Source organism: Pseudochaenichthys georgianus, chromosome 5 (assembly GCF_902827115.2).
Source record: "Pseudochaenichthys georgianus chromosome 5, fPseGeo1.2, whole genome shotgun sequence".
Lineage (NCBI taxonomy): Eukaryota > Metazoa > Chordata > Actinopteri > Perciformes > Channichthyidae > Pseudochaenichthys > Pseudochaenichthys georgianus.
Genome location: NC_047507.1, coordinates 34,395,457 through 34,408,516, shown reverse-complemented (window position 1 = coordinate 34,408,516; position 13,060 = coordinate 34,395,457). Strand labels below are relative to the sequence as shown.

Genomic DNA, 13,060 nt, shown 5'->3' with positions numbered 1-13,060 from the left:
CACATAAAAAAATTAATAAAACTGCGCCGTTATTAATCTAAGAGGAGCCCAATTACGATGGTCAGACAGTCAAACATTAAACAATGTTATTAGAGATCGATGATCTGCGTCGACTGGTTTCATTTGAATCAATAGGGGATCAATGTCCGGTCAGTTTGCCAGTGCCAGGCAGCAGGCAAACATTTAAACCGTGAATTCTGAATTAGATTCTTTTACTGTCCTTTTTTCTTAGAGGAGGTAAAGAAACCGTTACTCTGGATTTATTTGTTGTTTGATTTGCAATATACGACTCAGCAGCTTTTAGGCATGAACAAACTATTGTTTTCCACTTCGCTCTATGTTATGTTATGTTCACCGGAAAGTGGACGGGGCCGTACTTTTGCCCGGAAGTGACGATGGCGTTGCTCTCATTGATAGTGTTTTCTTTGGCCCAATTCCAAACCACACCCTACCCACTCCCCCTCAGTGATGGAGTGAACTCCGTCTGTAGTCACACTCTCAGTTGAAAGAGGCTCCTCCTTCTTTCAGGTGGAGGGTGTAAATACAGCAGCAAGCTTTGGGACGAACTCCCCTCTCTCCGGCAGAAACAGGAAATGCCATAATACGTAACAAAGGTTTCAAATCAGCATCCCTCTGATTAAAATATAAATAAACGCTAAAAATCTTTTTTGGCATATATTTTTTGTAAACATATTTTTGTTTTAAAATCTGATGTTTATAAGCCGCTTAGTTGTTGCAAAAGTCTGTGTAAATATACACAACTTTTACCGTTTTCTAGACTAGACATGAGTAAATTATCCTAAGTTTAAACAAATACGAGGTTGTTAACATCTGTATGAAGATATTAAATAGCTCTTGTTGTGCAGTTTATCATACCTCATTCACACCAACGCAACTCCGGTGCACCAGCTTCCTCTGTACCTCTTCAGAAGACCAGATTCCCAGTAGGTAGCTGGGCTCTTCAGTGGACCACTGCTGCTTGTTAAGTTTCTCCATCATTGTGTACAAACTGGATAAAACGTGGCTTTGTGTTGTTGTTCAGGAGTTGATCCCGCCCCTGCTTCCGCCTCGACGTAAGCGTGGAGTATGTGGTGCTTTTGCTCTGGCCGGACAATTTTTTGGTGCTTGAAACGAACCGGATTCCGGAGCTAAGAGGCTGCTCCGCTGCGGTGTGAACAGGAAAACCCGGTGCTTTTCAAGCTCCAGCTCCGAACCGGCCCTGAAACACCGTTGGTGTGAAAGGGGTATCAGTGAATGTTTCCACGGAACTGTTTGTAAACAGCGTTTTTCATGACGGACACACACAGCATTGAGTCCTGTCAGGTAGAGCAGCAGGTGAAGTCAGGACCGATGCAGACTCGCTGTTGGAGGGCTTGATAACCCACTCCCCCTCCACACTCGTTGGTTTGGAACAGCACTTAATGTGGCGCACCCTCCACAAACGGAGGGGTAGGGTGTAGGAGTAGGGTGTAGAGGGCGGTTTGGAATTGGGCCAGAGTGTAGCCTTGGCCCCTTACTTCTCTGTGATTGGCAAAATTGTTTCAGAGCGATGACAGCAACTTTTTGTTAATAGCCTCAACCTCTGACCTTTAGTCACCTTCACCCAGCTCTTTTTCACTTTGCTTCAAAATAACTTTTAATGGAACCACCCACCCATCCGTTTATTAATCCATCCTAAATCCATCATTCTGTCTATCATTCCATACTCTTTTATATTCATTTATTCATTCATCCATCTTTCCATTCATCCTTCACTCCCTCTGGCTTACTTCGACCTGAATGTAGACCTGCTTGCTGCATCTGTTGCGACGGACTTTGAGGACCTGAGGGAGGACTAGGATGAGGCCGAACTGCGTCTCGGTGAACGTTCCATCAAGAGGAACATCGTTCACAACTGTCTGGAAGACAAGAAACAAATGTCGGATAGTTGACTAAAGATGTACAAGAACATAAATGTATGTTTGCATTAATAAGCAAATAAACTATGAATAATAAATACTTGTAATTATAATTGTATCATGAAATCAGTTTTTAGATTGATTACCTTCTGTCCATGTATCTATCAGTCTTGCAGAAATTCATTTGCAGAAAAAACATTTGAATATGATGGATGGTTGGATTTTCATAGAAATTAACAGCATTTCTAAGCTGCTTGGATGTGAATCAAGCTCAAATCTGAATGTAAAAGCAGCACTGTGTTCTTAACACTGTTAGTTCTTGACACTCTGGTGTGAGAAATCTTCTGGAAGGTTGATCCCATGACTGTAATGCTTCTTCTGGTCCAGCTTTTGTTACCTGGTTGTTCTTGTCCAAGTGGAACTGGACCTGGTATTCGTTTCCCAGCATGGTACTTTTTAATATACCGTCAGACCGATGGTGAGGGAAGAGCAGGACATCGATAACCACATGGTACTGAAACACATCAGATTCCTGGACAAATACAGAGATACACAAAAAGACAGACAGAAAAGACGAGTTAAAGAAGAATCCCACCTATCTGCTGCTTACATTTTTACATTAATAATAATTCTTATTATCCTTGTGTGAACTTATTGCTGCAGCTGCTCTGACACCTAAACTTCCTAACAGGGATTAACAAAGTGTTATCTTATCTTATTGTAAATATTAGCTTTTACAAGTGGTATTATAGTGCCAATGTTGGACCGATGTTTGTCATCACAGAGCTATAAACGACACAAGAAACACTGCATTTGTTTCCAAACAAACTGTGCGAAATATACGGTCATAACACATTTTTTGTTTTTAGATTTTCATATGAGAAAGAGGATTAATCTATGTGTTCATACTGTATACTGTATCTCTGGTAACCTGGCTGCAGCTAGCAGCTAGCTAATCTACAACGCAGAAATCAAGTTGAACCCGTTGACAGTATGTATTCAGATGAGGAGATACTGTAGTGTTCACTATCAATACATCAAATATATATATTTCTCCCTTTTGGTTTCAAAGTTTTCCTCAAGAGGAGCTCAGGCCAAGTGTAGATGTTAGGATATTTATGCTGTAGCTCATTTTTGTGTTATTTTGACCATAATGGAGGTTTGTAATATCTGGACCTACCATGAGCGAGGAGCTAGTCGCGCTGAGGTGCTGCCTGATGGCATCGTCTGTGGGCAGCAGGAGGGTGAAGTGCTGGCAACAACTATGCAGCTTTTGTGACAGATTGTACATCTGTGAGAAAACACACACAACATAAATATTAAAACAGACTAAAAAACAAAAAAATAAGGTTACATTTTACAATTCCTTACCAGAGCGTACTGCCTGAATAGAGTGAAGTTTGAGGAGGAGTTCAGGAATTCCATCAGGGTGGGCGGCTCGGGGGGAATGTCTGAGAGACTGGGAGCCAGAATCTGAACACAAACAAACATTCAAATAAATCAAAAATAATGTTTTAGTTCATTGGATATTTTTGAAAGAAATGAAAGCACTGATATTATACCCTCAAAAGATCGTCTTTAACTATTTATTTCTGACTTACTCATCCTTCGTCCTGTTAGACTGGCAATAAAAGACGTTTCCCCCTGGAGTTTCTAAGAGTTACTGTTGGCGCTACTGTGCCAAAGACAACCCGATCACCCTCTTTTTTCATGAGAGCCTACTAAGACACCATCGCAACCATCAGGGGAAATGCAAGCAGTATATTAAAATATATGTTATTGTTATTTATTCTCAATGCTGGTATCACAGTCCAAAGCTCTTCTGTCACCAAACACGGGGTCCCTATCCTCTCATCTTGCCATGTGTGCAGGCAGTGCCTCTATCGGTGCCACCAACACAACCACAGCAAATTGTGCGTATTAAAGTCGCATATACGCAATGTAGCATATGAGGTGATCTTGGGACTATTGCGACTTTTGGTGCAAGCGCTTGCTACTTTAATTGGACACAGGACACGCTGCATTTTTTTTAGCAGCTTTGAGCTGTAGATAAAGCCTTCATCTCCCCAGGAGACCGTAGCTGATGGCACATACTGTAATTGCATATTGAAAGTGAAACTTTTAGGGAACAAATTCGAAAGGCAATGGTGTCGTTATTCCATAGCTACATTATGCAATCGGTATGTACTACACAATGATAAGTTGTGCCCCGGTTTTGGTTGTGTTTTAAGCTTCTTGCAGAGTTATGTATTTGCAGCGTTTCGTTTATCGTTTTTTTTATTTGCATCTTTTTTAAACTGCTGCACGTTTCTCCGAATGGAAGTGTTCTGGTATTTGGCACTACTCTGCTTGCTAGCTCTCCAGACTCTCACATGGTCTATGATGTGGATGTAGCCATTGATTGCAGGCAAGTTGGGCGTGCGGATGGAGGCATTTCCAATGCGAATCACCTGGAAGACAAAACAGCAACAGTTGAATACAAATATTGTGTAAACAGGTGTGTTTCTATTTAACTCTCAACTAGTCTTAACATGTGTCACACAGTACCAGAAAGGTTCAAATTGCGTGTTATTAATGTCTGATCTGCTGAGGCAGTTTTCATGACTACATGTACACTCGAGTCTCTGTGATTGAAGCGGAGCTATGAAGAGGCATTTATATGAGATCATCTCAGGTCAGATATAACATGATAAATAATGAAGTACCAAGAATGTAAAATATGTATTAAGCCTGCAATTCACCTGAGGATAACTGTGTTTCATTCTGTTTATTTTACATTACATGTAAAACAGCCTTATTTGGATGTCTGTTTATATTATTGATGAAGTTAATTTCTTAACTTAGGTTCAGGAGCATGGCCACACCTCAACCAAACCTCTAATCATTGCTAAGTTACTTATGCTGGTCAATACATCCGGCCTCGTTTGTCTCAGATCTCATGACCCACCCTCCCCTTGTCCCATATTCATTCATTCATCCCTACCTCCCTACATCCCTCATCCATCACTCCCTTCATCCCTCCCATCCTACATCCCTTCAACCAGTCTCCCTTTGTCTCTTTCTGTTTATTATGGTGCATTCTTTTGCCTCATTCTAGGGACCATTCTGGGGGGCTTGTATTCAGATTGTGCAGAAACACATTCTTACCCCGGTGCTGTTGCTGATCTCCCAGTAGGTGGGGGGATTCATGGTGGGAAGCCTGCTGCCAACCCTTTTTTCCAGATCCTCTAGAGAGTAAATCCCAAGTAGGATGTGGCTCCTGCAAGAGAGAAAAAAGATTGTTGAGGTGACTCTTAGCAAAATGCTCTAGTAAGCAATGATGCAATGTTAATGTCTAGGGCTTTTATTGTGAAGGAAGATACATAATTGCATTTTAAAGTGAGGCATTTAGGGAACCAATCTACAGGCTGATTGTGTCTGTTCTATACAGCCGTTACATTGCTAGGTCAGATTGGAGTTCGAGAAATATGTACAGCCCCACAACAATCTACCATCGAGCACAGAGTCTTTTTACTGGACATCACACCTTTACTGTATGGCAAGAATTCAGCAAATTTCCCGATTTCTATTTTATCAAAGGGCATGCAACATTAACCCTTCACACACTCAAGACACGGAACAGGTAAAGTAAACCTAATGTGGTTGACACTGACATGGTTACATATAATCAAAAAACATTTATCAATCAATCAATCAATCAATCAATCAATCAATCAATCAATGTTTATTTATATAGAATTTATATCATTTATAGTGATTTTAGGCCATGCATTGATTCCACCCGATAGCTGCTATAATAACGACAGGAAAACGTATGCAACTGAAGCAGCGTGCTGCTCTTGAATGCCAATAATAGTGAACGGGTGGTCATTTAAAGTAAGGTCAAATGAAGCAGCATCACACTATGCCTGGTGAGTATAGAGAACCACAGTGACGCGTCCTAAAACCCGGATGTAAACTCCTTCCGGTTCCTTCGTCAAAAACCAATGCAATTTCTCCATAGGATTTTGGAAAATAGCTTGAAATAAGGTCTGTGGTTGATACACATTTAAGAGATGGATTACGTTTTGTTCAGCTGGATAATCTCCACATGTCTACCCTACTTTTATAATTTCTAATCACAAATCTAGTCGCCAGAAGCAAAATGCTAACGTTATGCTAAACGAACTACAGCAGGGTCGCTGCTTCAACGTCACGCCGACTTAAGATCCATATTCAAAACTCAGATTCAAAATTGTACAAGTTGAAGCGTTTGTTTTAACAGTTTGCAAGAGCGCAGGTACTTGCTTTCAAGCAGAACAGGGGCAAACAAACTTAGCGGGAGTGTTTACGTTTTTGGTGTAATGACGTACAACGGCCTCGACAACTTCTGTAGTCCTATTCAGCCACTCGGTAACAACCATCGTTTTTCAGACACGTAAACTCTTAAAAAATCCCCAGCGGGGTCACTGCTGATGCATTTAATGTCGTAGAACAAAACGTGATCTGTCTCTTAAATGTGTGTCAACCACAGACCTTATTTCGAGCTATTTTCCAAAATCCTATGGAGAAAATGCATTGCTTTTTGTCGAAGGAACCGGAAGTAGTAACAATGTTAATGTTTTAGGACTCGTCACTGCGGTTCTTATTGCCTGACTTTATATACAGTATTTGTGTTTTTAAGTGCGTGGCCGCCTTCTAGTCACTTTGCTCAGCGCTACTGCTTGTTACAGCTTTATTCTCTTGCCTGTACTCGCATGAACTATTTTTTCTCAGGTTTATTAATCCTGACGTTTTCGGTTTTCCGAACTGGCCCTGGAACCGCTTCGGTGGGAAAGGGGTATCTGCTACAAGTATGTGATCAGTGTGTAAAGCGACTGACCGTATGAAGAGAGGCAGGTGGTGTCGACTGGTCCAGAAATCTGTCTGAGCTGTAGTCATGTTAACCATAGCTCCTCTGACCGGAATCAACAGTGTGAGGTTCCCACTCAGGTCCTCAGTGAGGTCCTTGTGCCTCTAAAAACACACACACACACACACACACACACACACACACACAAATACAAATTGTGTTATCTTCGGATTTTATCTTTTCAGCTACATCTACGTTGACAGAAAGAGCGTACATCCTAGGTTTTATGGTTTTGGCTCATTTCTTTACCAAGTCAGCAGGTTGTTTCTACATGTAAATTGAGACAACACTGCATTACTTTATAAGTGTGAACTAGTATAATCACCAAGCATGTTAAATGTAGTTATTTCTAAAACAGAAACTTGAACAAGTGAGGAACTAAAGAGCTCACACACACCAGTTGTTTGAAATGCATCAGCAATGGGTTCATTTCCAGCTCCTACAAACACAAAAACAGAGTTATTTTGGTAGCAGCTTCAATATTCCCCTTTTTTAGTATTATTTGGGCAAACAGTGACTTTAGTATCGTGAGAGTTTTGAAAGCGGGTGACAGAGGGGGTGAAATAAAATAAAATACAATTTTATAGAGAGAGAAAAATAAATACACAAACTATAATGTTAATTGAATAGTGATTGCAAACTAATAGACAATAATGAAATGTAAATAAAAGGAAATGTGATTTTAAAAAGTGTATGAGTATGTGTGTATGGAAAAGAGAAAGGGACATAATCATACAAGTGTGAATACTCACGTCCGGTAACGTCCCGTAGCAGAGGGTTCCATCTCCAGCGTATCCGTCAGGACAGGTACAGGTGTGTGTTCCCCCCGTAGAGAGCTCACACTTTGCCTGGCAGTGTGCAGCAGAAATGGAGCATGGGAATGAAAGAGGACACAGCAATAACACAATGAACACAAATTAATATGTGGCATGTATGATGTTTAGCAAGATATAAATATGGATGATGTACCTAGGCTGAGGTGGCGGTTTATGTGTGAAAAAATAAGATTAACCAGTTATCGAGAGGAAGTCTAGTAGAAGAGAAAACAAATATTTTTACAGTGCTAATATGTATGTATTTAATAATATTTTTGTGAACAGCTCATTTGGGATATTGATTTAACATGTTTATGGGATTCCATATGTTGTTGTGGCACATACCTGTTTAAACAATTAGCATGACCCACATTCAAAGACCAACCCTTATATTTCTAGGTGAATAAATGCAATAATATTTTCACTGCTGACACGATATGACACAAACGCATGGGCGCGGGAAGTGGGGTGCTGAGGGCGCTGCAGCACCCCCTAGCGGCAGGCAGGCAGTGAGGAGCTCCCATGTCGGAATTATTATTTTGACGGTTATTGCTGCTCCCGCTGTGCATGATCTGTGTAATATGTAGCCAATAAATTCCACATTGTTGGTAAAATAATATTTTACATCTTTGTAGTGGCGTCGTCTGGCCTGCCCCGAATGTTTTTTCTGTAGCCCCAGACAATTCTACCTCAATAATATAGTACATTAACCGTGCTTTACGTGAACCTCATCATGACAATAGAGAGGACGGCAGGACTGTAATTTCCCGTGTTCAGTGAATGCAACAGAGGCAAGACACCAGACCAATCAGAGAGTTGCATAGAAATAAAAGTGTGCTTGTGTCATTCAAGCTCGGCTCTGTGTGTGTGTGGAAATAGCGCATTTAGAGAGAGAGAGAGAGAGAGAGAGAGAGAGAGAGAGAGAGAGAGAGAGAGAGAGAGAGAGAGAGAGAGAGAGAGAGAGAGAGACCGGTGCCAGCAGGGACCGTGTTGTTAGCATCTGGTTAGCTAGCTGCACTAGCGGACATAAGGAGCTGTTTAGATAGTTAACTTTAGTCTAAGTTGTCTCAGTGGGTCTCAAACGGTTTGGTCACAAATTATTCAAAAGATTATTTCCGCGGCACACCTTCATATGATCATTATCGTTATAAAAAAAACAAGAGAATAAAGGAAAAACAGTTATGAAATACTACAGTATATGGCAATAAAACAAGAATAGAGTTTAAAAGGGGAGTGATTTGTAAAATATCAATAAAGAAAAAGAACATCTGATTACAGTTGTGTTTCATATGGATCTTGAGAGATGTATCCATATATCTCTTAATGTTGCTCTCAAAGTGCACCAGATTGATGCTTTTAACTTCAATATTTTAAAAAAATCTTCCCGGGGGAGCATCCCCCGGACCCCCCTAGAAGAGGTGAGGTCCGCCCCCCACTCGTAAAAAATAGCACGTTACCCCTGCCTATATGCCGTGAGCTGATTATCGAGCCTTCATTGTAACAGTCGCGGGTGTACTGTGTGTTTGCGTGTGGGGAGTGTTGCAGTAGAACATTCCAATGTAGCGCCCCTGGTGCTCGCGCTTTTGTGCGTGCTCTATAGTGCGTGCTCTATAGTGCGTGCTCTATAGTGCCCGTAATAGTGTTCACTGGAGTCCAGCACCTCAGCACCCCCACTCAAAATACCTCCCCGTGCCTCACAAACGTGCGTGTGTGTGTGTGTGTGTGTGTGTGTGTGTGTGTGTGTGTGTGTGTGTGTGTGTGTGTGTGTGTGTGTGTGTGTGTGTGTGTGTGTGTGTGTGTGTGTGTGTGTGTGTGTGTGTGTGTGTGTGTGTGTGTGTGTGTGTGTGTGTGTGTGTGTGTGTGTGTGTGTGTGTGTGTGTGTGTGTGTGTGTGTCCTTACCAAATCGTGGCAGCCTCCGTTTTTCTTGAGGCATGGGTTAATGAGGTCACACTCGATGCCGTTCCCCATGTAACCAGTTTTACAAACACACTCACTCTGCAGACAGAAAAATAGACAGTTCTTGACAGTCTTCTTAAGTACTGACAGCAAAGTGTTCTTCCTGCTTTCTTACAGTGCAGACGCTTCTCTGCTTGCTCTTGCCTCTGCTTACTTTTTTATGCTGATTTTCCTATTTTTCTTTACTGAAAACTTCGAGCAGCGGCTCCTGGACATTAACTTATCACTGGTACAGTTATTCTTCGTAAATAGATGGAGGGTTTCAGCCATATTTCAAAAAATGTACGACGACCTCAGTCTTATAGTAGCGTGGCCTAGCAACAGCTAAAGCCTGGTACTGCATGCTATTTAGCTTAAGCTAGTTATCAGCAAAATGCCTCCATTCTCTACAGATGACTTCCACAAACTTCTACAGAAGATGGCCGTGTTGGAAATGAAAATGCAACGGCTGGAAGTTAACGTGGAAGTGAATGGATTAGGTTGGAATGACACCACTTTACCAGTGTTGCAAAAGAATGGACAAAGGCATGCTAACTCCCAGCTAATTAGCAGCTACAAGGATTCCAAGGAACAGGAGGGCTGTGCACTGGGTAATAAGTCTACAAGTGGTAGTCCTCCCTGGAACTCTCTGGGTGCAAAACCTAAGAGTAAATAATTTCCATGGGATTTGGGAGGACGAATAACAGGCAGAGCCCAGCCCTCTGAAATCTGTGATGCGACCGGCTGGCCTGCATTGTTATCACCCAGGAAGAGCGCCTTTTCAACCCCTCTTCATACTAGGAAACAGCCGTGGACAGCTGCTAAAGGGAGAACTACAAACAATCCTCCTAAACCACTGAGTGTGCCAATCCAGAACAGATACAATACGATGCACTGACCCAGAACCGGAGATCTCTTTCTGATGACCTGGATAACCCGTCCTCTTCACACAGCAGGGTAAGGACCAATAGCTACTCCAAAAGTAAAAGGCTAGAGGGAAAGCTAACGACTGGGCCTGAAACTCTGATTGTGGGTGACTCTGCTGGAAGAGATGTAAAAAATCTGTGTAGTAAGAACAACACCAAAGTACTCTGTTTTCCCAAGGATATGGTCTCTGACTTGGCTGAGAAGATCCTGTATATTGGGGCTGAACATCCGACTGTGAATAATGTGGTACTGCTCATTGGAACAAATGATGTTGTGAAACAACAGTCAGAAGTGCTGAAAAAATACTTTAAATGTTTGTTGGAAACTCTAATCAATCAATCATCATCAATCAATGTTTATTTATATAACCCAATATCACAAATGTTACATTTGTCTCAGTGGTCTTCACAGTGTGTACAGAATATCAGTATGACAATACGACACCCTCTGTCCTTAGACCCTCACATCGTACAAGGAATAACTTCTGGAGAAAACCCACAGTTTAAAGGGAAAATGGGAGAAACCTCAGGGAGAGCAACAGAGGAAGGATCCCTCTCCCAGGACGGACAGACGTGCAATAGATGCCGTGTGTAAATTGAAAAGATAATACATTTGCAACATAGATGCGGAGGTGTTCATCAGTGGCCCTCTACCGCCAGTCAGAAGAGGAGTGGAGAGATTCAGCAGATTGTTTGTACTGGCAAACATGGCTTTCAACTGTCTGTACTGACCATGCTGTACATTTTATTGACCATTTTAACTTTTTCTGGGACCGCAGACATCTTTTTAAGGCAGATGGAGTTTGCCTGAACAAGTCAGGAGTGAAATTGTTTATCTCTAACATATTCAACTGCCTGGGTCATCAATCTGTTCCCTCTGCCAAGGACAAGCAACAAGAGGAATCAAAACAAGAGAAAGACACAACACATCGCAGAAAACCTTGAAGAAGTATCACTGCACCCGCCTGAGGAATGTGTTGATTATGGGAGACTTATGACACAAATGGAGGAGTCTCCACTGCCCTTCACCCCCCCTATCACCTTTGAGGATACTCTTCCTTCACCCCCCAGCTCTAACTACTCTCCGTTCACCCTTTCACCCTTGCCCACCCTCCTGGAGTTCGACCACATGAAGGAGACACAGAAGGTTCTTCACTATATCTGTAAAGCGTCTTTGAGCACTTTTTTTTTATCACTGAGCACAATCTCGATTTTATGTTTTTAACGGAAACTTGGATTGAACAAAATAACAGTGCAACTGTTCTTATCGAATCAACACCTCCCAACTTCAGTTTTATGAGTCAGAAATAATGCATAAGAAAGGTGGTGGAGTTGCTATTCTGTTCAATGATTCCCTTCAATGCAGGAAGACAATTTATGGGAACTTTGCTTCTTTTGAATATGTGGCCCTTCAGCTGAAATGCTCCTCTCGAGCTCTATTCCTAAATATCTATAGACCACCCAAATACTGTGCAAGCTTTTTTGATGACTTTACTGAACTGCTGTCTATAGTGTGTATTGACTTTGACCGTCTAGTCATTGTTGGTGATTTTAACCAACAATGTGTTCCAGTCAGGCTTTCGTCCAAACCACAGCACTGAGACTGCTCTTGTAAAGGTCTTCAGTGACATCCACTTAAACACAGACAGTGGCAGAACTTCAGTGTTAGTATTATTAGATCTCAGTGCTGCGTTTGACACTGTTGACCACAGCATATTACTAGACCGACTGGAAAACTGGGTGGGACTTTCGGCAAGAGTTCTAAATTGGTTTGAATCCTACTTAAAGGACAGAAAAACGTTGTTTCTATAGGTAAATACAAATCTGAGTTGACAAATATGACATGTGGGGTTCCTCAAGGCTCCATCTTTGGGCCTCTTCTCTTTAACATCTATGTGTTACCACTGGCTCAGATAATGAAAAACAACTAAATAAGTTACCATAGCTATGCGGATGACACCCAAATGTACATAACTATTTCACTAGGAGACTATTCTCCAGTTAAAACACTGAGTAAGTGCATTGAACAAATAAATGACTGGATGTGTCAGAACTTTCCCAATTAAACAAAGATAAAACTGAGGTAATGGTTTTTGGAGCCTAGGCAGAACGTATAAAAGTTAGCGCTGAGCTTCAGTCTGCAATGTTCAAAACAACAGATAAAGCCAGAAATCTAGGTGTAGACATGACCTGAGTTTCAACAGTCACATTAAAACAATTACTAAATCAGCCTACTATCACCTAAAGAATACATCTAGGATTAAAAGACTAATGTCACAGCAGGATTTGGAAAAATGATTTTATCTTCAGCAGACTGGACTACTGTAATGGTGTATTTACAGGTCTCACTAAAAAATCCATTAGGAAGCTGCAGCTGATTCAGAACGCTGCTGCTCGAGTCCTCACTAACACTAAGAAAGTGGATCACATCACTCCTGTTCTGAAGTCTTTACACTGGCTTCCTGTGTGTAAAATCATTTATTTCAAAAATACTGCTGCTGGTTTATAAAGCATTGAATGGTTTAGGCCCAAACTACATTTGTGACCTCCTGCTAAATTATGAACCATCCAGATCTCTCAGGTCTTCAGGGACT

At 41.5% G+C, this 13,060-nt stretch overlaps 1 protein-coding gene across 1 annotated transcript in view; it reads right to left on the bottom strand.

Moving 5' to 3' along the window:
- Positions 1-13,060, bottom strand: part of stab1 (stabilin 1) — a 134,425-nt gene that overhangs the window by 82,549 nt on the left and 38,816 nt on the right. The window contains exons 26-35 of the mRNA XM_034083428.1: positions 9,505-9,600; positions 7,542-7,637; positions 7,187-7,228; positions 6,760-6,893; positions 5,046-5,157; positions 4,271-4,348; positions 3,270-3,371; positions 3,079-3,189; positions 2,296-2,430; positions 1,770-1,898 (exon numbers count right to left, since the gene is read on the bottom strand). Of these exons, the coding sequence (XP_033939319.1) occupies positions 1,770-1,898; positions 2,296-2,430; positions 3,079-3,189; positions 3,270-3,371; positions 4,271-4,348; positions 5,046-5,157; positions 6,760-6,893; positions 7,187-7,228; positions 7,542-7,637; positions 9,505-9,600 (1,035 nt within the window). The remainder of the gene's footprint in view (positions 1-1,769; positions 1,899-2,295; positions 2,431-3,078; positions 3,190-3,269; positions 3,372-4,270; positions 4,349-5,045; positions 5,158-6,759; positions 6,894-7,186; positions 7,229-7,541; positions 7,638-9,504; positions 9,601-13,060) is intronic.